This window comes from Ziziphus jujuba, chromosome 7 (assembly GCF_031755915.1).
Source record: "Ziziphus jujuba cultivar Dongzao chromosome 7, ASM3175591v1".
NCBI lineage: Eukaryota > Viridiplantae > Streptophyta > Magnoliopsida > Rosales > Rhamnaceae > Ziziphus > Ziziphus jujuba.
In genome coordinates, this window is record NC_083385.1 from 15394896 (window position 1) to 15419921 (window position 25026).

Sequence of the window (25026 nt, forward strand, 5' to 3'; positions counted from 1 at the left end):
TATTTTTTTATTTTTTTATTTTTTTTCAGGGGGGGGTTGTAATTATGTGGTGAAGTTGAATACAAAGACTTGAGTCTCTGTATATGTAAGACTGATGTATTTACTTAATTATTATGGCATGTCGTCTTTTACTCGTTTCCACACTTTTTGTCTGCTGCCAGTTCTGGATCTTGCTTTCTTTCATTCAAAGATTCCTTCCAATCGAAAACCTATATTTAAAATATTCATATATATATATATATATATATATGTATTTCTATAGAGTGTGATTATTACTCATGCTTAAAAATTGTTTGTGATTTTGCTTGAAAATTCGGAAGAGAATTTGTCAAACTTTCAAGCCCAACTAATTAATCCTTAAAGCAATTAGAATCTACTTTATTATTAAGGCTTTGTTTGGTAATGATTTTAGGAGTTCTAGAATTAATTGTAAAAGAATTTTAGATAATTTATTGGTTGGTAAAATTTTAATGAGATTGATTATTTGAGAAGTTTGACAGTTATACAATAGTTTTTAAATTCAGATTTCAACGTCATTTTTAGAATTTGATTCTTTTGAATTAGAACAAATTAATTTAAATTCTTAAAATATCCTTCATTAATTAATATAATGCCAAATTGTATTTATCCTTCATCCTACCAAAAAAATTATATACAAATTAAAACTCCCCAAACAAAAATTCTAATATGAATTAACTACTTTAATATGTAAATAAATGTAATATAAATATGAACAAATAATCTTTTGGTTGTTAAGTATTTTATTTCAAAATTTGAGATTTGGGTTAAAAAAAATAAAAAATCAAATGTAACCCTTTCTGCCATTTTATCAAAATAAAAAAAAAAATTTAAATATTTTAAATTAAGCATTTCTAAAAAGTATTTGTTTATTTTTTTTTAGGCATCATAGCATAATTATATATAAATTATTATTGTTTTTTTTTTAAATTTATATACAACGTGTCCATTTTAATAATTGTAAGATTTATAATAATTCAATTAATAAATTACTAAATATTTATTTGTAACTTTTTATATCTTATAGTATTTTTATTAATATAAGTTACTAAATGTTTTAGTATTTTTATTTTTTTAATTTTAAAATACGGTAGAAGTGATTATTTCAGTACATTACAACTGACTTTTATACAATCTAAACATTCCCAAACGAGGCCTAACAACTAAAATTTTTGTAGAAGGAACAAAAATTTCATTGATATATAGAGAGAAGCATATAAAGAAAACTAAGAGAACGAAACACGTTCATAATGATTATAGTCATGAAACCCAGTAAGTAGCAAACAATCTATATACTGGCTATCTTATCATATAAATATATATATATATATATTTGACACTATATGAACTCCAGCTATCATGTTGTTGCAATTATATAGTACTCGGTAGTGTTACTTAGACTAGTAATTTAATATTATTGGTGTAACATTCTGAATCACCCCCCAAAAAAAAAGAGTATTCTCGATAAGAATTAAATTAAGAGACACTTAAAGCTGTCTTGAATTTTCCAAATTATACGTTTTTGTTATGATGTCTTATTTTAAATTTTTGTTAACTTGTTTGCTTAAATTAAAACAATATGTTCGTTATAACTAAAAACAAAATTATTGTTTTTGAATAGTAATTAAGTTGTAACAAGTGACAGATCATAATGATTTTCAGATCATGATCTATAGACTTTTATCTGATGATTGAGGTTAAAAGTTAGACGTTCACGTATTTGACAACAACAACCCCAAAAAGGTTGTTTTAGCCCCAAAAAAAAAACAAAAAAGAAAGGAAAAAAAAAAGATTGATGTGATTGAGGTGAATTCTTTTTTTATTTTATTATTTTTTAAAAAAATAAAAAAAGGCCACTAAATAAAGGACTGATCTGACTAGCAAATTTTCTTGTTTGATTTCCTTTTTTATTAAAGTTTTTTGCTCTTCTATGGTTGGTATTTTCAAAAAGTTGGTTCCCCATTTATATTGATCAAGCATGCATATATACATATATAATTAATCTTTTGTCTTTTTTATTTTTTATTGGGTGAATTAATTAATCTTTTGTCTGGTTTGATGGTAAGTATCTGAAAAACAGCTAGTTAAGTTGCGGCATGACCAAACTTATTTTGTTTTATTTTAATTAGAAATTGAATAAGTGATTTTTATTATTATTATTTTTTTAAAAAAGGAAATTGAATAAGTGATTTGGCAGCTCTAAGTTTTGGTAATCTAGTATAAAAATAGAAAGCCACCTAAAAACATAACTTCTTTACTAATTAATACAATTCTTTGTGCTCAGCCAGCCACGTACTCATATGGGGTTTGTTTTCCATTAATATATTAATTAACGATATCATGTTGGTAATATTTTCTTTTCATGAATTAAAGAAGTTAATAAATAATTAACACACAAAAGTAATGGAAGTTTTGTGGACCGTGATTTTGATTTAACTTTTTAAAATAAAACTATTTTTCTTGCTTTTAAAATATGAAATTCTTTCATTATTTATCAAATAAAGAAATTGTTTGGGAATTTAAATATATGACTGTAAAATTTTATCTTGGTATATATAGTGTCGAAAGTTATCTATATTTTTTAACTCTGGGGTAAAGGGATTGAAAAGAAATTTTATTGTACTCGAAGATTATCAGTTTATCAAATAGATGATAATAAAACGCATAATATTGAATTCATGGTTATAAACAAAATTTTGAGAAAAAATAAATATATAATTTTGAATTGTAAATTGTAAACTCTTAAGATATAAGAGTTGCTGATCATCGAAAACATAGAAAACATAGGTAGTTGCTCAAGAGAGGCTTTGTAAGATATATGAAGTAGAATACAAAGCGGGTTAACAAGTGGATGAGGTATTTCTCCAAAATAATAATAATAATAATAACATAAGAAATGGTGGATGAGGCAGGAGGAAAATGTTGAATATATAGAAAAGGAATAATGGTTTATGGAGCATAAACAGACAAGCCCTAAGTTTAGGTATCTGGACACCATGGCCGGCTTGTTGATGCTTTTAGTAAAGACAAGCTTAACTTACGTCCACCTCATGCATAAATCACATTTCAATTATCGATCGTTGTAATTCAGACTAAGCTACAAAAATCCTATATTATTATATATATTTCCAATAATTTCATATAATATATATACATATTATTATAATATATGTTAGCCTTACTATGATATATGAATTTGCCTAATTTATGGTGGGCATTTCGCATCTTGTTAAAGTATTATTAGTAATATAACCTTAGAACATCTTCGATAATAAATGTGAATTAATATTTATGTAGTATAGAAATTAATATTGTTTAAATTTAGATGAAATAAATAAACAGTTAATTTTACAATTGTTGTACAATGGTAATATACATACTTTTATTTATAGTTATTAATCAATTATGAATATTTTATTAATTTTTTTCTTTTTTTAATGATATTGACTTTTTAAAAAAAATTTAGTTTTAATAAAACTTTATAATGTCTGACAGATTTTTCAGAAATAGAAGATCATTTTAACCATATTTGTCTTTTTTATTGCTACATCAGTTTGACGTGGTGTTTATATAGATCCTTAGAAAAGTTATTTTTAGTACCTGTCAATTTTTCTAATGTGGTGAAAAAAAAAAAAAAATCTAATAATAGACAGAGCCAATGATCTTAGATGTCCATTATAAAATAGATAATGATGGCCAACATAAATGTGTATATATATTTATTATATTAATATATATCTATAAATTTTAATATAGTAGACGCATAGTGAGCATACACAATACGTTGTTATATGCGGTGACATCAAATTACATAAAATTCCAGATAATATATCTAATTCATATAATTAGAATATATATATATATATATACACCATAAATTGGGTATATTACATTGCATACCGTTGAGGTTTTTTTTTTTTTTTTTTTTTTTTTTTTTTTTTTTTAACCAGATACCATTATACTTATATTTTTATAACTTCATAAAGATATCTGGTTGTAATTAAAAGAAATTTTAAAAAATATGCAGTGTAATATATCCATTATAAATTACATATTATTAGATATCTATGTTTACTGTAGCAAACTGCACACGCACATATACAACTACGCGCGCGCACACACACACACATATACAACTTTTGATTTATTGGGAACAATTCCCACCATATGTTAGCTATCTAATAACATGATAAATGCTAAAGATTCACATCAATTATAATATAGGGTTGCACACTTACTATAGTAAGACTCCATATGTCAGCTATCTAATAATATGGTAAATGATAAAAATTCACATCCATTATAATATAGGATTGTATATTTACTATAGTAAAATTGTATATAGATACGTACAATAATGATTTATAAGAAATAATTACTTAGTAATATGGTAAATGTTAAAAATTATCACTTATCTTATTAAAATTTTAATATCAACTTATCAATTTAAGTGATACCTCAATATTTAATATATTAATATATTCCTACTTTATACTGAATATCTAATAATGTAAAAAGTATTAAAAATTATTACTTAGTCAATTAAAATTTTAATATTAATTTATCATTAAAACGACATCTCCAACATTTTAAAATTATTATTTACTCAATTAAAATTTTAATATTAATTTATCATTGAAACGACACCTCCAATATTTTGACACTGTATATTATTTTTTTATTTTTTATTTTTTTTGGCTAAAAGACACACTATATTATTTTGATCATTAGTTAGCGATTTCATACATGAATTTCCCTTCTAAAAAACCACTTTCTCAGTTTAATTATGATAGTGCGAGACAGCTGGGGAGCTAGGATTTAATGAGATACAGTTTGGGTTCCCTTATATTCATTAAAAATTATTGTTTTCTATTTTAGAGGAGACAGAAAGAAGAAAGAGAAAGGAAATAATTGTTCAAAAGCAAACTTTTCTTGAGATAAATTATGGGTTCCTTTATATTCATTAAAAATAATTGTTTTCTATTTTATAGGACACAGAAAGAAGAAAGAGAAAGCAAATAATTGTTCAAAAGCAACCTTTTCTTGCGTGGGAAAAACCACTATGCATTTGGGGCTTTTCTCATCCACCCGTCGCGTGGCCTCGCTCTTTCATAAAAATACTCTTCGAACTTTGATTTGGTTAAACAAATTACCATCACTTTTTTCTTTTTTTTTTCCTCTTTCCTTTTCTTTATATATATATATATATATTATAATATTTCCTGGAAGCCTGTTTTTAGCTAATAAAACTACCACAAAAAAACAAAAAAAACAGTATGTGAGCTAATAAAAAAGTTGAATAATTTTGCGGTAATAAGTTGTATAGACCCAAAAAAAAAAAAAAAAAGTCTTGGCCAAATTGTAATTATTTTATATATGGTTTTTTGGTCATCTAATTATTAAATTATAATTAAGCAAAGTTTCCCCTCATTATATAAAAATAAATAATTAATATTAGCCATCTCCACGGCCGGGGATCTTTCTCACAAACTCGTAAAAGTCTTAAAACCATTTGTACTCTTTTGATACGAAGATTACTCTTAATTTGTTTCCAGACTTCGAACAAAAGCATCAAAACTTTGAATCTCTTTTCACTTCCTAGTCTATTTTATTATATATATTATAAATAATGTACTTGCCAATATGTCCATGGTTAATTACTATATATATATATATATAGATGTATGTCAACCCCTGGCTAGCATCGGGGAGGTATACTATTTTTGACCTCTGATAATATATGATTACATTAAATGATAGTTATTATAATTTCAATTTCCAACACTTTGAGAAATTAAACAGGATATAATTCCAATTTCTGTGACTACTCCTATATATATGTACGGAATTGTATACACAAAACAGCCTCCCCTTCAAGGTTCAACGGCCCCAAAATTAATATTTGTTTGTTAATTATCTTTTCATTGCTTCCTAGCCGCATAATAATAATCCCACATCAGAAGCTCTCATCGTTGCCAAGTTCATCAATTCTATTCTTTTACTCATTTTTTTTTTCCAAAAATAATAATATATTTTAAAGCAAAGTGATCAAGAATAAATACTTTTAGATATTTTAAAGCGATTTGTTACGGCTATTATATTAAAGAATATTGATAAAGTCTATTATATATTTAACTTACGTATAATATAATATTACAAATCTAGGAGAGAGAGAATAATATGACCACTATAATTATATTGTATGTAAATTAATTACCAGAACACTTTTTGCTTTATTGAGTATTTATATATATTCTGTATTATACCAATATCATGGATTGATTTGTAAGAAACCATCACAAGTAATTAATGGATATACTCGCAACCAGATTCCAAGATATATTCATCGCAGTAATGTGTCCAAAATGAAGCACTGCTACTTCCATTAGAAAACTAATTTAAAGTCGGGAAGACATGCAGAAAACTGAACAAACAGTGCCTCCTTTTTGGTGAACATATTGTAGTACAGGATTCTATTTTATTTATTTATTTTTTTTTCATTTTTGATGATTAGTACAGGAGTTTGTTGACACTGATTATGTTTTAATGCAACTCTTTAAGACTAGGCTAGACACCTATATAGTTTATCCATATAAAATTTTGCTATAAAACATGGATGCATGTTTATGATGTCAAATGTATACGCAATGTTTTTATATGTAACTAAATAGTGAAGTATATATAATTTGATGTGTTTTATAATAAGATCAGATTTCATCTTTCCATATAAATATATTTGCAGAGCTAGGTAAGCAAGTGTTTGCAATGTAAATATTACATATTATTTTCGATTTTAGAAATTAATTAATCAAAAACAATTAAATATGTAATTAATGAATCTGGATTGTTTGGAAAACCATTTAAAAGCCTTCATGTAAAACTTGTAAACCAAAGAAGAGATTGAATGTAATTTCATACTTTTTAATTCACTATTCATTGAATAAAAACTTATCTCTCTAAGTACGTACGTATTGATAAAGAAATTATTAAATCCAATTTAAATTAATAAAAGTAATTATAAAGGTTAAAACAATTAAGGACCTTGGTGATTACATATAGATTATATATACATACAAAAGCATCCGAAATTCTAGCAAACTCAACCTAGTCAAGTAATTTGTCAAAGGCTACCAATTTCGAATATTTTAAGTCTTCAACACTGATCAAATAATGTGTCTTTACGTATGCAATATGGGGCATCTCCATCTGCATATATTTGGTTCAGGACAAAAACATGTAAATGTGTCTAGCTAGATCCCAATGAAGTACTTCTTCTTTTATCTTATATATATATATATATATATATATATACATGTATATATTATTTAAGAAATACGTTGATAATTAAACCGGCCATTTCTTAGCCCAAAAAAAATAATAAATCATCACACTAGCTTTACGTCCATTTTGGTATAAACTTATCATCAAACTAGCAATATGTTTATTAATGATAAGTGATTTTTTTAATAATTATTTAATTGGTGTTTCTTCTAAAATCATTAAATATGTGATTTTTCAATAACAAAATTACTAATTTTACATTTTGTTGCCTAAATATTATATAAAACAATTTTATCTTTTTGAAAATGATTTTATCCTTTTCATTACTATCCCTTAATTCTCATAGATGAAATACAAAATTAGAAAAAATCAGAACCAAAAGAAACAAATTTAATAGGTAAAAAAATAAGAACTGGAAAACCTTTTAAAATAACTTTTTAAGGTATAAAAACCAAAAAATAACAAACGAAAAAACAAATATAGCAACTAAAAAAAGAAAAAATAAAGTAAAATCTCTACCAAATCTCAGGATACATTTTGTTATATTAATGATAGGCCAGCAATGACCTCTACCGGTAGACAATTGGATATATTTTTACCATAAATTACAAAGTTATTTTGCTAGGAAGAGGGATTTTCTATAAGCCTCAAAGAACAACACCAAAAGTACAAAGTGAAAAAAAAAAAAAAAAAAAAAAAAGGCTTTCTCTCTTTCCTACCATATTTTTACATGCCACGTATGCTGTAACTCTGTATATCACGCCTAGTATATAAACTAGGATCTTGTCCCTGTCTCTTAAATGCTCTCACCCTTCTTCCAGTTTTTTGCCTCTGAAAATTGATTCCACTGGCCATGGCGGTTTCTGGCTGTCTCATGAGACTAAACCCACAATCTATCTCTCCATGTCTGAATTATCCAAAACCAAATGGTAATTGCAGAAAACAGGTAAACAAATTATATCTCCATTTTCTCCTTTCTTGTTGCTGTTATAGGTTCCATTTCTGCATGCTGTTCTAATATTGAAATTTTTTTTTTTTTAATAAAATTTGTTTCCCTGTAAAGTCTCTGATTTTGTTCCTTTTTTCCACTAACCATGATTGTTGGTGTTGCAATTGTTGTCTGACAAATGATCTGTTGCAGTTCTCTTTGAGAGCCTGTATTGGTACTTCAGAAGATGGAGAAGGAACGGTGACAAGTAGAGAAAACAATGGATGGAAGATCGATTATTCCACTGAAAAACCTTCGACGCCATTGCTTGACACAATCAACTATCCAGTTCACATGAAGAATCTATCCATACAGGTAGGCCATGCATGGACTTAATCATCAAGCTTGCATAAATACTGTTTCTGAGTATCTTTTCCAGACTTGATTCAACAGATTCTCTGATGATTTTATTTATCTCTATTGAGCTTGTTCTTCATAATAAATCATTGCTTTGGTAATAATCTTTCAGGATCTTGAACAACTAGCAGCAGAACTTAGAGTTGATATAGTACACAGCGTATCAAAGACAGGTGGGCATCTCAGTGCTAGCTTAGGAGTTGTAGAGCTGGCAATAGCGTTGCACCATGTATTCAACACCCCTGAAGACAAAATCATATGGGATGTTGGGCATCAAGTAAGAAACAATTCCTTTATTCTAAATTAAAATCAAAAGGAAAAAATTGTTTGCAATGGGATCTGAGAAGAAACGAATTTTTGCAGGCATACCCTCATAAAATTCTTACAGGAAGGAGGTCCAGGATGCACTCCATTAGAAAAACTTCAGGGCTTGCTGGGTTTACTAAAAGAGAGGAGAGCATTTATGATGCTTTTGGTGCAGGACATAGTTCTACAAGCATATCTGCTGGCCTTGGTATCTTCAATTCTTAACCATCTATATGTGTGTGTATATATATATATATATATATATATATATGTCCAAGATGCATAAAGGAAAGTTTTTGAATTTTCATTCTTTTTCTTTTCTATGAAAAATATATTGATAGGCATGGCAGTTGCACGAGATCTACTACGGAAGAACAATAATGTTATTTCAGTGATTGGAGATGGAGCCATGACTGCAGGTCAAGCATATGAAGCCATGAATAATGCAGGATATCTTGACTCCAACTTGATTGTTATACTGAATGACAATAAGCAAGTTTCCCTACCCACTGCAACTCTTGATGGCCCTGCAAGTCCTGTGGGAGCCCTTAGCAGTGCTTTAACCAAGCTCCAAGCAAGCACCAAGTTCCGAAAACTTCGAGAAGCAGCAAAAGTAAACCTTTATGATTGCCAGTATTTTGCCTTCGTATTCTGAGTTTTTTTCATCTCATTTCTAAATCTCATTTGGATATTTTGTGTCAAAGAATATCACAAAGCAAATCGGTGGCCCAACCCACGAAGTTGCAGCAAAAGTTGATGAATATGCAAGGGGTTTGATCAGTGCTTCTGGGTCTACACTCTTTGAGGAACTTGGCCTGTACTATATTGGTCCAGTGGATGGCCACAATGTTGGAGATCTAGTCACCATTTTCGAGAAAGTGAAAGCAATGCCTGCACCAGGGCCAGTTTTGATCCACATAGTGACAGAGAAAGGGAAAGGCTATCCCCCCGCCGAGACAGCAGCAGATAAAATGCACGGTAAGACTGGACCTTTTTTCTCCCATAATATTTTTGTGAATCCTTAACAAGATCCTTGTCTTTTATTCTTTCAGGGGTTGTCAAGTTTGACCCTAAAACAGGCAAACAATTTAAGGCAAAATCCTCTACACTTGCATATACTCGGTACTTTGTTGAATCTCTAATAAAAGAAGCTGAAATAGATGACAAGATTGTAGCCATCCATGCGGCAATGGGTGGTGGAACTGGTCTCAACTATTTCCAGAAAAAGTTTCCAGAACGCTGCTTTGATGTGGGGATTGCAGAGCAACACGCTGTAACATTTGCTGCTGGTTTAGCTACAGAAGGTCTCAAGCCATTCTGTGCCATCTATTCATCATTCCTGCAACGAGGATATGATCAGGTGGATTGATAAAAACATATAGTAAATAAAGCAGTGTTTGCATTTCAGATTTTATATATATATATATATATATATTTAAAATATCATTTGCTAAATTTTCCTACCGTTCTTATTGGTAATTTCAGGTGATACATGATGTGGATCTTCAAAAACTACCTGTTCGCTTTGCTATGGACCGAGCTGGTTTGGTTGGTGCGGATGGACCCACCCATTGTGGTGCTTTTGATATCACGTACATGGCTTGCTTGCCCAATATGGTGGTCATGGCTCCATCTGACGAGGCTGAACTAATGCACATGGTGGCCACAGCAGCAAAAATAGATGATAGACCAAGCTGCTTCAGGTTTCCAAGGGGTAATGGAATTGGAGCACTACTTCCTTCTGATAACAAAGGAACTCCAATTGAGGTTAGCTTAAATCGTTCTAAAATCCGTAGAAGACTTTATAGTCAGAACAACTTAAATGCCAAAATTACAATTTTCTTTTCTATTCTTAAAATAGATTGGAAAGGGAAGAATATTGATGGAAGGCAGTAGAGTTGCTATTTTGGGTTATGGTTCCATCGTCCAACGATGTGTGGAAGCTGCAAGCATGCTAAAAACTCAAGACATTTTTGTGACAGTTGCTGATGCAAGATTTTGCAAACCATTGGATACAGAGCTCATCAAGCAATTGACCAGTGAGCATGAAATCCTAATTACTGTGGAAGAGGGTTCAATAGGAGGCTTTGGATCTCATGTATCACATTACCTAAGCTTGAGTGGAATTCTGGATGGACCCCTTAAGGTACAGTACCACTAAAAATATTCTTTATTTTCTTGGGTCTTCACCTTTTTCTTCTTTGTCTAAAATTGCCTAGGCGTTTTGTTTTTGGCAGTTGCGAGCAATGGTGCTTCCTGATAGATACATTGACCATGGATCACCTGAAGATCAGATTGAAGAAGCTGGACTCTCCTCAAGGCATATCTCTGCATCAGTCTTATCCCTCCTGGGAAAGCCAAAAGAAGCACTTTGGTTCAAGTGAGCAAACAAAAACAACGAACGGGGTTCTTCCCGTGAGAGCTGTAAATAGCATCAAGAAATTTAGAAAAGGTTTATATGACCTCCTAAGTCAAAGGATGTTGTCAGACCAAACATAGGAAGTTTTTTTATTTTTTATTTATATTTATATATATATAGGTACTATTATTATTCAGGATTTCTTAAATCAGAACTCATGACTCAACTTCTCCATTACTAAAGAACATCACTACCTTAGAGATCAGAAAAGAGCAACAAATAGTAATTCCTGTTTATTTATATAAAAAATAGTTAAGATATAGCATCACATAGAAGGAAATTTTATAGCTAAACAGAAGGGTCATTCATGTCCCTACTCACGTGTCAATCTGTTTGTTTTAATTCAAATCCAAAGGAGACACATGGTTGATGGAACATATAATATTCTCCGGAGTTTATTCAGAATCTAGTGTAAACAAACAATTAATTAGCTGTTGACTCAAATCCAAACTAAAAGACTTTATCTATCATAAATAAAATTGACAAATTAGTAGATGGCAATTCACCACCATCTTGGAGTTTTCTGGAACCTTCACTGTAGAATTAGATAAATGTACATTATAGGATGCATAGAAACAACAAGACTTACCGATACCATGAATTAGTTAGATGTCGACATTACGAATTGATTGATGCATCTCTATCTTCCTTCCAAACATGTTGAGGACAAATTCCGAGCAACAAAACTACACAAACTGCAAAATTCTCAAGAATCAAGGTGTTGGTAGCTTTAGGATTGCCCTCCAATTCCATGATGCGACACTTAATACTAACTTTCACAATTATTTGACAAAAGCTCCCCATCCAAGTCCTACGATATTTATGACACATATTCCGTACATTTTCTTTTTCCTTTGAAACATTTCCGGCTTCTTGTATGTCTCTTATCTTAGTAGAAAACTTGCAGCCAGTAAATATTCTCATCAACATTGACCCAATTCAGTGCATGATTTGTTTTTGATCTCATCTCACTATCCATGCTGTTAATCTTAGCAATATGACTTCAATAGTTGAGACAAAACTAGAGTTCCCACCTGGTGCATGTAAGACCCTATTCTAATAATTCTAGTTTCTTTTACCTGTCCAATTTTCTCTCTTTTGAAATTCCGATTCTTTCCAAAACTTAAACTGCAGTTGAGAGTTTCTTGACAGTTAAATTGACCACATACCAGAATAAGATCAGATTGAAGATGCTCGTTTCTCATCAAAGATACCTTCCCTTGCAGATGCTGGGAGAGACTTGATTTACAGCTTCAACCTTCAGTGAAACACATACACAGAGTAGGATCTTGCTCTACAAGTAAAGTTCACATCTTCATGAGATTGCTACCGAATTCAATGTACTCAGGATTTCTATCATCTTCTAGCACATTACTGTCCACATAGATTAGAGAAAAGAGAAATTCAATCAAAGCATGATTAAAGTCCACACATTAGGCATACATAACAAAAAATATGCTCCATATTTTTCCCAGTTCAGAAGGAGTACTAATATGATAAAAAGGAAATGGAAATATGACAAGAGTTATATTAAGCTTCCCCGATATAGCTATATAATATCCATATAATAAAGATACAAAAATTCAATCAAAGATTACTTACATCCTAGCTAAGCTCTCCATCTTTTCTCATACACAACAAATGTGTCCACAAATGTCGCTGTACAGAAGCTTGCAATTCCTTGATCAATAAATTAAAAACAATAGTTGGTGAATCAGTTATCCGTAAAGACTTAGTTACAGATCCTATAGTGGTGAAAGTGGTACATGGAAAGAATATAGACATCATAAATTGGATTCACCAATAATCTCCACAGGAACAGAATCCATCTTTAAAATGATGAAATCTCTTAGCATCCCGAGCAATAATTTCTCTTCCAACAACTTTGGATACAAATTTTATCCATGAATGACAATCACCGCAGACTCTGAGGTTCTTGAAGATCCTGATGCTGGTAGTCTTATCACTAGTCATCCATAGAGCATAGGCCAGTGCTAGCTTCTCACTGTGATAATACAAAGACCTCTTCTTGTTCTCCTCATCAAAGTCCTGCAACACAAATCTTGTATCAGGAACATAACCCAAATTTGTAACCTTCTCAATTAAGTTTTCTAATGTTTCAAATATTTCCCTAGATCTTGGGTGGGACCAATCTCCAGCTTTGAAAATATGAACCTCCTTATTGACATCAACCCAACTCATTGCGGGATTCTTCTTCAATTTCATTTCCCTTATTGAGCTTTTCATCTCAATAACTTGACTCCAGTTACCAGTTGAAGCATAAACATTTGACATCAGAATGTGGGTTCCCTCATCCCCAGGAGTGATGTCAAGTGCCCTATTGACAGCTCTCTCTGCCATCTCCACCTTTCCGTGAATCTTACATGCACTGAGCAATGTCCTCCATAAAACCACATCCTTGTTGCTTACTTGTTTTATTAACATTTCAGCCTCATCAAGTCTCCCAGAACGCCCAAACAAATCAACCACGCAAGCATAATGCTCTCTTGTCAATTCAAAATTTTTGTTATTATTCCTAATTAAGTCAAAGATTTGGCAGCCTTCTTTAACCAGTCCTGCATTCTTGCATGCTAAGAGAACACTCAAAATTGTTACATCATTTGGTTCAAGGCCCAGATCTTTCATCTCATTGTATAGCTTAAGTGCTTTATGCCCAAAACCATTCTGTGCATAACCATAAATCATGGAGTTCATGGATACGATATCAATTTCATTCAAAGCATCAAAAACAGACCTTGCCATTTCTGTACTTCCACATTTCCCATATAAGTCAACAAGGGCTGCACCTGCATATCCAGTAGTATCCAATCCAAATTTCATAACTATGGCATGGATTTGTTTTCCCGTCTCAAGCATTGCAAGGCTTGAAGATGCCTGAATAACACTAGATAATGTGAAAGAATTCGGAATTATTGAACTACGAATCATTTCTTTGAACTTTGACAAAGCTAACTCTTCTTTATCATTTTGCACTAGACCTACTATAATAGATGTCCAACTAACCTGATTTGGATGCAAAATATTGCTGAAAACATTTAAAGAATCAATAATCAAGCCACATCTGGCATACATTGTAAGGAGTGAAGTTTGTGAAGCTACAGCAGATCCAAAGCCAGATTTGATGACAAGTCCGTGGACTAGCTTACCTACGCCTAAATCCTCTAAATTTCCACAGGTGATCAAAATACTTGCAAACGTATATTCATTAGCCTTAATTCCCTGTTTAATCATGTTCCCGAAAACATCCAAAGCTTCACCACCATCACCATGTTGATTGTAACCAACAATCAAAGCTGTAAACAACACCACATCTTTGTCCATGACCCGATCTGCCACCAACCGAGCATCCTTCATTTTACCAAACTTTGCATACATATCAACAAGCGCAGAACCAACAAACGCATTTGAAACCTCTAAACCCAAAACCACAGACACCCCATGAGCTTGCCGTCCTTGATGTACAAGACCCAGTTCAGAAAAAGCTTTGAAAACACTCGAGAATGTGAATTCATCAGGTAGAACGCCCTCTAGAACCATCCTTGTGTACAAAAAAATAGCTTCCTTACTTCTTTTAACACTAATGTAATAAGAAATCATCGAATTCCAGGAGACTATAAATCTATTAGGCAATTCATCAAACAGCCTACGAGCGTCAACAATGCCACCGCACTTTAGATAGGCATCAGTAAGCTTGTTGCATATATTAAGGTAGAAGAAACCCGATTTTAAGATATGGGTGTGGATAAGATTGGCGTCTGTTAAAGATTTCTTCTTAATACATTGCTGGATCAGAGAAGAGTAGAACTGGGAAGCATCAGAGAGGCTTATGGAGGTGAACGAGGATGTCATGGAGTTTTGGGCAAGAGACGTTAAGGATTTAAGGTGGTCGAGTGGGCTCAGTCTAGGCAACTTGTTTTGGCCAGTTGACAAAAAATTTAAAATCTTAACTAAGCCATTCATCATTTTGGTGCAGACTATTATTGCATCTCCTCTGTAATGAATTCTAAGTTACTAACTGGCTTTGAATTTTATGTGCAATTAAACGCTCTTCCTTTTTAGCTTTTTGGGAAAGCCGGGAATCAGCAATTATGGCTCAAGATAAAAATGAGAATTGTAATTATAATTACAAATTCAATTTATCATTAAATTAGATCATGTTTGAATGTTGGAATCCACTAAAATAAATGGTAAAATTATTATTAACTAAAAAATACTACGGAGAGATAACAGAAACTCAAAAGCAAAAATATTTTATTTTTACTCTTTTTAAGCTTTCGTGATGACATCAAGTGAATATTAAGAAATATACTTGTCACTAATGATGGATTGCCAATGGGATCTATATTTATTTTATGTGATAATAAAAATAAATAATTTAAATAGTTACCGTTAAAAAATTTACATAAACTACAATTTTAACAGTGATGATTATCAACAGTTATAAGTTAAACAAAACTGAATATTAAACTCCAAATAATTGATTTAAGAGAAAATTGCCGGATAAAATTCTTATGTGTCCATTTCCGTCCCAAAGTTAATTCAACCCCACAATGCAATATACCAAATTATTAATTTACTTTTATGTTTTGCTGTGAAAATTATTATTTAGCCTGCATTAACAGCAATAAGGGATATGTTCTTAGGTCGGATATTCTTTCCTTGCAAAGCTCTAATTCAAGTTGTCCAACTTAGGAAGAACCACTTGCTTTCTCAAGAAATCCAAGTACATTACAAATCCTAATCAAATATAGTTATATAAACCCTCCGGGACAGCTAAACTGACAAATGTGATAGTAAATTTAGTATGAAATTGATCAAAACTTTTTGTGTAACCTGCCCAAAAAAGAACAAATTACAAACCACTTCAACTAATTTGGTACAGTTGTCATAACCAACATTAGGAATGCATTAGGATGTGGCTAATTTCACTTTTATACACAGATTTCATTATATTCCTTTTTTTTTTTTTTTTAATTTTTGCTACTATCTCATTGACTTTCTCCGTTTGCAAGAATATTCTATTCTTGGCTGTTATTTACAAGGATTATGTACAGTGAAACATGAGAAACACACGACCAGTAGCTCCTCAGGTGGCCGACAAAAGTCATTTGGGGCGTAAAGGTGACGTTACATTCATTGACAAGAAAATATTCATCTTCTGGTTAATTCATGGTTTTTGGTCCGTTTGGATGAAAGCTTGAAGCAGACTTTGTGCTCTAAGTGTTTGATCAGGTGTCCCAGATATAACAACCTTCCCTTCACTTTTTCGGGGACTAGGGTCATGTACTTCAACTTTTGCACCTGAAATCTGATTCCATGAATCCAAATGATAATTGATACCAGGAAGAAAATTTGATAAGTTAAGAAAAGACAGAGAAATAGGGACCAGCAGGGTGATTAAACATTTAGTTACAGCTACTTAAACTTCCTCAAAGGAAGCTTCTATCTACACGACTAACATTTCTCTTTTACACTCCCAAAATTTTCATTTAGATATGTTGGTTTCTTATTACCCAACATTTTATATTTTATACAACAGAATTTTTTGCAGAAATAAGGGAGAACTGCAACATAGTTTAGGATGTTGATCATTATATATTTTCAAGAGGGTATAGGAAAGCACCTCTCTTAGGCGGTGCAAGTTGCAACCATCTTCACCATAAAGAGACCCAAAAGCATGCTGAGAAACTGCTATCTCCAGAATTGTATTTGTTACAGTAGCAAGTTTAGATCCACTGCACAAGCATATGCAAAGAGTGAGATGTAGAAATTCCTGTCAGCATAGATTCTCTAAAACCCTTAATAATATTCTGACAATGCAGTGTACTATTACAATATACTAGCTATTTAAGAAGAGCAATTGTCAGCAAAATGACAGTGGTATGCAATTTCTATAATTCAAATAGAATGCAACAGGGCAACCTTAATGTGGCAATGAATTTACAAAATACAGAGATTGCGGGAATGACGAACAGTTAACGAGTTTTACTTATATCCCAGATACAGCACTCATCATACGGTCAAAATAACATTATAAAGAGTACAAAGATATGAATTTTGTCAAACACTTACCGGATATCCCTTTGCGTTATATAGAAATAGCCATTAAAAAAATAATAATAAAAATAAAAATAAAAATTTAACATACAGCTTCCCAGTCTGTGTTGGGCTATGCTTACCTTAAAATTTCTAGATCCCCACCAAGAACACTGGCGCGCCCACCTTTCACAGTCTAAAATCATAACACCCTTAAATAGTGAGGTCCTTGGAGTGAATTAACAACTTAGAAACAAGAGAAAGCCATAGCAATTGACAACTGCAAACAGGAGAGAAAATTTAATGAACCTGTGGTTGCTGCAACTTTGATGGGGAAGTACCATTGCTGTGGGAGAGTCCAAGTTGTTTCATTTGACAAGTTAAATTCGCTTCATCTTTGAAATCAGGACATAAGCCTAAGGATTGGTATAAGTCTGAGGAGCTGGTCTTCCTCAGCCTCCGCTGAACATTCCTCGCTCTAACATCATTAAACACTTCATGAGGCAAAAGGCGATCCCTCAGACTACTAGTGACTTGAAACAACGCATTTTGTACATTTTCATATTCACCAGTGATCTGCATATAATGTCAGGAAAACCTTTCTTAAAAGAATTAATTTAATTAGCAGGTGGCACAAGAAGCTTGGACCATATGAAATTTAAGGAGGCCAAACCAGTTAAAGCTGCATTCTAACTCATAATGCAATGTGCCAGTTCAATGGAATTTTTTCTTGCCTCAAATATCACTAAACAGATGGTAGAAAAAAGAACTGTAACAATATAGGCTAACACAGAGACCAATAACTTTCTCAAAACCTCAATAAAACTTGTAAAAAATATATGATTAAAAGGAATAATGAGAAAGGTATTTGGCGTACCAAAAAAAAAAAAAAAAAATCTGCAGAATCATAACTTCATATTGTAAGGACATGTTACTTTACATGTCAATGTCAGACTCAGCCCCCATCCCACAAAAAGCAAACAAATTAAAAAAATAAAAAATAAAAAGAAGAAACAAAATAGGACATCCTACCTGTACTACTGAATTGGCTGGGCCATAATCCAGTAACTGCTTCACTCCCAATATCTGTACATCTGCACCAGTAACTTCTCTCACTTCTGAAACCACCCCATCTTCATTACCACTCAGGTAATAAACTTCGTCTGATGCAACTAGGAGCTTTGCAGTAACAGTTGTTACCTTACTGAAGCGTAGAAGCCCTTTCTCAATGACACTCTCAACGGTTCTAGCAAAGACAAGGACAAGAGCATTTTGTGCTGGAGAGTAGGATGACTCGAGTGTCTACAAAAAGTTAGCCATCCATGACAAAATAACTATGTGCAAATTGTGAGAGTCGAGCTATTTTTGTATTTAATTTTTTCTTTGGCTAACCTCAGATGCAGAAATTGTGACCACACGCCCACCAAAGTTTGTAACAGGAGCTGCAAATTTTATAGAAGCACCTGTCTCAGCCTCTAGAGCTCTGACTATGAACCCTTTTTGGCCAATCACGCTTCCAGCTGCAACATTAGAGCAAATAAGTCTGAACACAACTTCATGCTGTGTGCCTTTTGCATCCTTGCCTGGGATTCCATTATTGTTGGCTAAGGTGCCCTCATTTGAAGTACTATTGACAGAGCTTCCATACATGGGTGGTAACAAGCAGCCAAGATTTGGGAAAAACTCTGCAAGCATCCTAGAAGGAGAGGCTCCATTAGGGTTGATCTCGGTAGCTTTTTTCAAAAGTTTAGGGCCGCTGTCTAGAGGTGGACGATGCCCTTCTGTGTTCTTCAATGCTGACCTTATAACTTCTAGATCCCCACCAACAGTTCTGGCATGCCCTCTTTTCACATTCTGAGATGACTTCCTCACCCTTCCATAAGCACTCCTTGTTCTCAATTCATAAAGCATTTCACAAGGCAAAAGGTAATCCCTCAGACTACTAGTGACTTGAAACAGAGCATGTTGTACATTTTTATAGCCACCAGTAATCTGCATTCATTTTCAGAAAACCTTTCTTATACAAGTACAAATTGAACTAGCAGTTAAAAAATATGCACCTTATGGAAAGCTCATGTTTTCCCTCAAAAAGCTAGAAGGCCAAAACCAGTTAAGAAGTATAGTATAATCAGTACCAAGTTAAGTTACTAAATAGAAATCGCCTCCCATCAATTCATTAAACATAAGGAAGAAATAACAAAAGAGAAGACCTCAGATGAGTACTCAGAATAAGAACTTTCTCAAAACAATAAACAAAGAAAGCACAGGTTTGTCGCATGCATGATCAATAGTAATTATGATTAGAAAAGAAATCACACATGATAACCGAAAAACGAAATATGTTCACGTCCTAAAAGAACATATTACATTACAATTAAATAAAAATGTTAGACTTAAGTCTTAAAAAATAAAACCATCAGACAGGACTTGCTGGCTCAATTGTCTGGATGATAACAGGAAAAAAGCATAATAGAACATCCTACCTGTATTAATGAATTTGCTGGACCATAATCCAGGTACTTGTCCCCTTGCAATATCTGTATATCTGCACCAGTTATATCTCTCACTTCTAAAAACACCTCATCTTCATTCTCTCTCAGGCAACCAACAGTATCTGAGGCAACTAGAAGCTTTGCAGTAACGGTTGATACCTTACTGAAGCCTAATAGAAAGCCTTTCTCAATCTCACTCTCAACGGTTCTAGCAAAGACAAGAATAACAGCATTTTGTGCTGGAGAGTAGCAAGATTCAAGTGTCTACAACAAGTAAGATAAAAAATTAATTACATAGACATTGTGAGTGTTAAGGCACTTAAGCACTTAATTATTTTTGGGCTAAGCTAACCTCGTATGCAGAAATGGTTACCACACGCTCGGCAAAGTTTGTAACAGGAGCTGCAAATTTTATAGAAGCACCTGTCTCTGTCTCTAAAGCTCTAACTACAGACCCTTTTTGGCCAATGACACTCCCAGCTACAACATTAGAGCAAATCAGTCTGAACACAACTTCTTGCTGTGTGTCTTCCATGTCCTTGCTTAAGTTTCCATTACTGCTAGTTAATGTACACTCGTTTGAAGCGTTATTGATGGGATTTCCAGACATGGGTGGTATAAGTGAACCAACATTTGGGAAATACTCTGCAAGCATACCAGAAGGAGAGGACCCATTTGGGATGACCTCAGTAGCCTTGCTCAAAAGCATAGAACTGCTGTCTAAAGGTGGATGATCTTGAAGACAACTAGAAACAGCAATGAGAGCCTTCTTTACAGCTAAAACAGTTCCCACAATCTAACATGATACAAAAAAGAATTTCAGGTCAGAAAAGGCAGAATATAAGACATGCTCTTTCTTGGTTTGGATACATTTACTTCATCGTGATTCTGTTGACATACTGGAACTACCATATTAAATTCAAGATCCAACAATAACCGAAAAAAAAAAACAAAAAAAAAAAAAAAAAAAAAACAAAAAGAGAAAAAAGATTTTTTCTTGACAAGATCATTTGCAAATTGACAAAGGTTCCCATGGTAAAAGTAGCTCATTTGATCCTAGCAAATGCACGTTGTGGTAGCACTTGCTAGGAACCTTCCATAGCAACATGTCTCCACTAACTTTCGGTAAGATAGGAATAAATTCAAAAATCAAGACGTAAACTTCAAATTTCTTACATTTTAACCATTTCTCTAAGTTCTCTATTTTACCCATCAATCTATAGAAGAAAATAAAAATCGAGTCAATAGAATATGGATTCTGATAGACTCACGACAATATTTACTTGCAAATAAAACTGAATAAACGATAATGAAATTGAACGAAAATAGTATTGAAAAAAAAAGAATTCCAACACTTCCCAACTATATTTTTGCATTCTTAGGTCTAAACTAGAAATGTCATTTTTCACAAAATTCTAATTTGTCTGTAAGCAAAATAATTGTATAAGCATTTTTTTCATTATCATCTTCTTAATTTAATTCCACATTTCAATAGTTTACAAGAAATATAAAAGTACATATATATTTTGATTAGAAAGATCAAATATTATCTTCATAACATAAAGAATTACATCATCTATATCTTTATGGTGGATACATATCATGTATTATAAAAGTATTATCAATTTATCAAATAACCATTTAAAAACGAAAATTTAATATTTTGCTGAAAATTTAATATTTTGCTAAAAATAGTTGGAATTCCCCATCACCAATATCCCCAAAAAAAACAAGTATAAATAAATTTTTAAAATTTTGAGGGGTTTTGCATTTTAATGTTATAATCATATGTCGGAGAACCAAATGGACCTGGATAACTTCGTCGTTCAAAACCTCGCTATTCGGAGCAGCGACAATCCTGATCTTAGCACCGCTTTCCTTTCTCATTCTGGTTATATTGCTCCCTCCTTTTCCCATAACGGCCCGAATCTGAGACCCATGGGCAACCAATCTACACCAAACCTCGCCCGACCCGTTACTCAACTCGTTCTGCGCCTCGACGTTCCAGATTTTCTCAAAAACCCTAACCACCGCCTCCTGAGCCCCCGACACCATAGCCGCCTCACTCCATCCGCTTTCCGGCTCAAACTCGATCCTCCTATCTACCAATTCCGAACCAACGACCAAAACGACACCGTACTGCGAACCCGGCGAAGGATTCTCGCAGTGGATCTTGGCGGCAGTCTCTCGCCGGAGCTGCGAAATGATGGAGCCGTAGTTTCCGATGATCCCGCCGATGACGGACGAGTGACAGAGGATACGGAATGCCACCTGGCCAGGCAAAACTTTGGGAACTCGTGGGGGCTGACGTGGTCTGGGTCGTGGTCGCGAGTCTCGTGACTGAGTCAATTCTTGTCGTGGTTCATGGCCGTCGTCGCTATTCCACTCGCCGCTTGCGAATCGGTGGTGGTGGTGGTGGTGGTGGTGGTTGTAATAGTGGTTGTTGTTTTTTTTCATTTGGAAAACGTTTTCCTCCATTATCGGTCTCTTTATGTGTTAAAGTTTAGAGCGAGTCATGACTCAGGGGTTTTTGCTTTTGCAGAGTGTGGTTTTTGGCAAAGAGAGAAAAAAGAGAACGATTCGGATGCTGAACCGGCCTATATAAAGCGCACGCTTGAGGCTATGTAGCCTTGGCTACTATGCCAATGCTTGCTTCAGATACATAAAAAAAGAATAGAATAATAGTTTTGGATTGTTTGGTCGCCGAGTAGAAAACTATAAAGCTGTTTTATGGTAATTATTTATTTATTCTCTGGGGCAAAAAATAAAAGAAAAAAAAAAAACTTCAATTTATAGTTTTGACTGTTTAGTAGTGTGGAGGAGACTGAACTGTAATATTTTCTTTTCTTTTTTTTCCAAAAAAATCTGATTAAAATAAAAATATAAAAGTTAGCGCAAGAGTAGCCGCCCCCATGTGTGTTATATAAAGCAGTTTTATTTATTTACTTTTCCAATAAAACAGCATATTTTTCTCATTTTAATAACAAGATAAGTATTCATGGTTAATTATAATATTTTTCAATCTCATATAGAATTATGTCCGGTTAACTTTTATTCTTTTTTTTTTCTTTTCTTTTTTTGGCTTTTTGGGGCAACAAGTTAACTTTAGTTTTTATCTTTATCTTAAGTATATAAAAAATAATACAATTTTGATATTTTATTTTTATTTTAGCATAATCAAATAAAACTTGGATAGATATAGAAAGTTCCAAATGGGCTTATATATATATATATATATATACAATCCGTCTATGGTGCGGATGATCTTCATACGGACTATAATATTGATGACGGTTTTTCATAATATTGATGACGATTTTCTAAAAAACCGTTATTAATACTATAAAAAATCATCACTAATACTATGGTTCTCATATGAACCGTAATCACCATAGAATTTCTGTATATATATATATATATATAAAAAGGAGGTTCAAGTGGTTAAAGGGGATAAATTACTCATGGCTTTGGCTTTTTTTTTATTTATTATTATTTTTTTAATGGTGTGCTGCCTTCTTGTATCTTAAAAAAAGGAATAAAGAAAAGGTGCATCAATAATATTAAAGAACCAAGAAATCGTTGCCCACTTTGAAAAGTGAAAATTATTTGAAGCTTAAGCGAGCGAGCCACATATTTTCATGTTTTTGCTATGATTTAGCCATACTCACATTGCTTCAGGATGAAGCATGCCCATAATCGTACGTGCTGCGTTCAACCTTCTTAAATTTAAAACCATATTTAGTAAGAAAGTTATATATATATATATATATATATATGCATGTATATGGTCTATACGTTTATATATGCATCTTGCACTAATATTCAAAAGCATGCTCGGTGAGGAATTTAACATGAACCCTTGGTAATAGAGATTTTCTTTTTTTTCAGTTGAGAGTAAAAGGAGAATAAGTAGATTTGTAAGTTATAATACACACACGTGCGCACACGATCACATTTATATTGGATTAACTTATAATTCTTTGTTTTTTTTGAGCACTTTAATTATTGAAATTATATTTATTAATATTTATATTTCTTTGTAAATACAATTCTAATATACTACTAAATTCATATTTGATTAATTTTTAAATTTAAAATTTTAATTTTTGATATAATTAAAAAACTAATAAAATAATACATAACGTTAAAATCATAAAATCATTTTAATATAAACATAACTATATATATATATATATATATGGAGTTAATATCTTCCAAAAATCACTTAAAAAAATTACAATCCAAGGTAATAATATTATATTAATGACTTTATATCACACTAATTGATTTTTTTATTTGTTTAACTGGTTCCATTTATCTTTTAAAATTAAATATATAAAAGGTTCATTTGATAGATTATTGGGATAAACGACTAACATGATAGACATAGTCTAAATTCGTTTTCTTTTATGTTTTGTGGGGGAGAACTATTGTTTTTTAGTACAATGATCTAAATTCTCTCATCACAAATAAAATAACAAAAATAAAACTTATTTTCTTTTATTGAAAAATTACTCATCATAAAAAAGCAAACAAATTCAACTTTGATACGATTATAAATAACATAACGATCAGTTGGGTTTGCCAAATTGTTTGGATTTGCAGAATTTGGGAATGGGGGTATGAATAGGTGCATAGGAGGTGCCCCAGCATAGGAAGTGGCCCCCAAATTATCATTATTTTTTTTATGAAAAATATATTCATATTTATTTTTAAATCAAATTTTTAAAGATTATTGTAGTGCCCCTCTTAAAAAATCTTATTTATTTTATGGACAATAAGTGAAATTATTTTTATATCATTACGCGTCTAGTTTATAAAGGAAATTAATTTAAAGATTATTGTAGTGCCCCTCTTTATAAAAAAAATAAATAAACTCTCTTCATCAAGTGTCTAGTTTATTTTCTTTTCGGAAAAAATAAATTTTTTTCTTTATATTTATAAAGTATCTTTTGAAATTTGTTTTTCCTATAAAGCTACTTTTTCTATGGACAATAAGTGAAATTATTTTTATATCATTACGCATCCTAAATTTTTTTTATTTTTCTAGTAGTTGTTGGTCTCTGTATGATTAAACATCTATAAGTTTATTTAGCTTTTTTGTTTTT

General features: G+C 32.0%; 3 protein-coding genes across 6 annotated transcripts; 1 reads left to right on the top strand and 2 right to left on the bottom strand.

The window, feature by feature from the left end:
- The first annotated feature begins 7841 nt into the window (after window positions 1-7841).
- On the top strand, window positions 7842-11528 carry LOC107425053 (probable 1-deoxy-D-xylulose-5-phosphate synthase 2, chloroplastic). Its single transcript, XM_016034990.4, has 10 exons — window positions 7842-8245; window positions 8441-8602; window positions 8757-8921; window positions 9008-9158; window positions 9292-9563; window positions 9655-9928; window positions 10003-10310; window positions 10436-10717; window positions 10812-11096; window positions 11188-11528. Exons 1-10 carry the CDS (start codon window positions 8153-8155, stop codon window positions 11332-11334), a joined length of 2139 nt encoding a protein of 712 aa, XP_015890476.3. The 5' UTR covers window positions 7842-8152; the 3' UTR covers window positions 11335-11528.
- On the bottom strand, window positions 11159-15512 carry LOC107425052 (pentatricopeptide repeat-containing protein At5g65570). 3 transcript variants are annotated; one of them, XM_025076704.3, is made up of 5 exons: window positions 13171-15512; window positions 12972-13049; window positions 12539-12743; window positions 11959-12064; window positions 11159-11298 (listed from the first exon to the last, which is right to left on the bottom strand). In XM_025076704.3, the coding sequence occupies exons 1-2, from the start codon at window positions 15351-15353 to the stop codon at window positions 12998-13000; spliced, it is 2235 nt and encodes a 744-aa protein (XP_024932472.3). In that variant the 5' UTR covers window positions 15354-15512; the 3' UTR covers window positions 11159-11298; window positions 11959-12064; window positions 12539-12743; window positions 12972-12997. The 3 variants fall into 3 exon arrangements, with proteins under 3 accessions (XP_024932472.3, XP_060675066.1, XP_024932471.3); XM_025076703.3 differs by having other exon boundaries at window positions 11239-11372; window positions 11959-12743; XM_060819083.1 differs by having other exon boundaries at window positions 11959-12743; window positions 12972-15511.
- Window positions 15513-16169: 657 nt separating this feature from the next.
- On the bottom strand, window positions 16170-22671 carry LOC125423806 (KH domain-containing protein HEN4). 2 transcript variants are annotated; one of them, XM_048479147.2, is made up of 9 exons: window positions 21728-22671; window positions 20271-20714; window positions 19910-20182; window positions 18819-19418; window positions 18459-18728; window positions 17736-18002; window positions 17570-17622; window positions 17014-17125; window positions 16170-16691 (listed from the first exon to the last, which is right to left on the bottom strand). In XM_048479147.2, exons 1-9 carry the CDS (start codon window positions 22394-22396, stop codon window positions 16542-16544), a joined length of 2838 nt encoding a protein of 945 aa, XP_048335104.2. In that variant the 5' UTR covers window positions 22397-22671; the 3' UTR covers window positions 16170-16541. The 2 variants fall into 2 exon arrangements, with proteins under 2 accessions (XP_048335104.2, XP_048335105.2); XM_048479148.2 differs by having other exon boundaries at window positions 16170-16698; window positions 21728-22667.
- Window positions 22672-25026: the final 2355 nt, after the last annotated feature.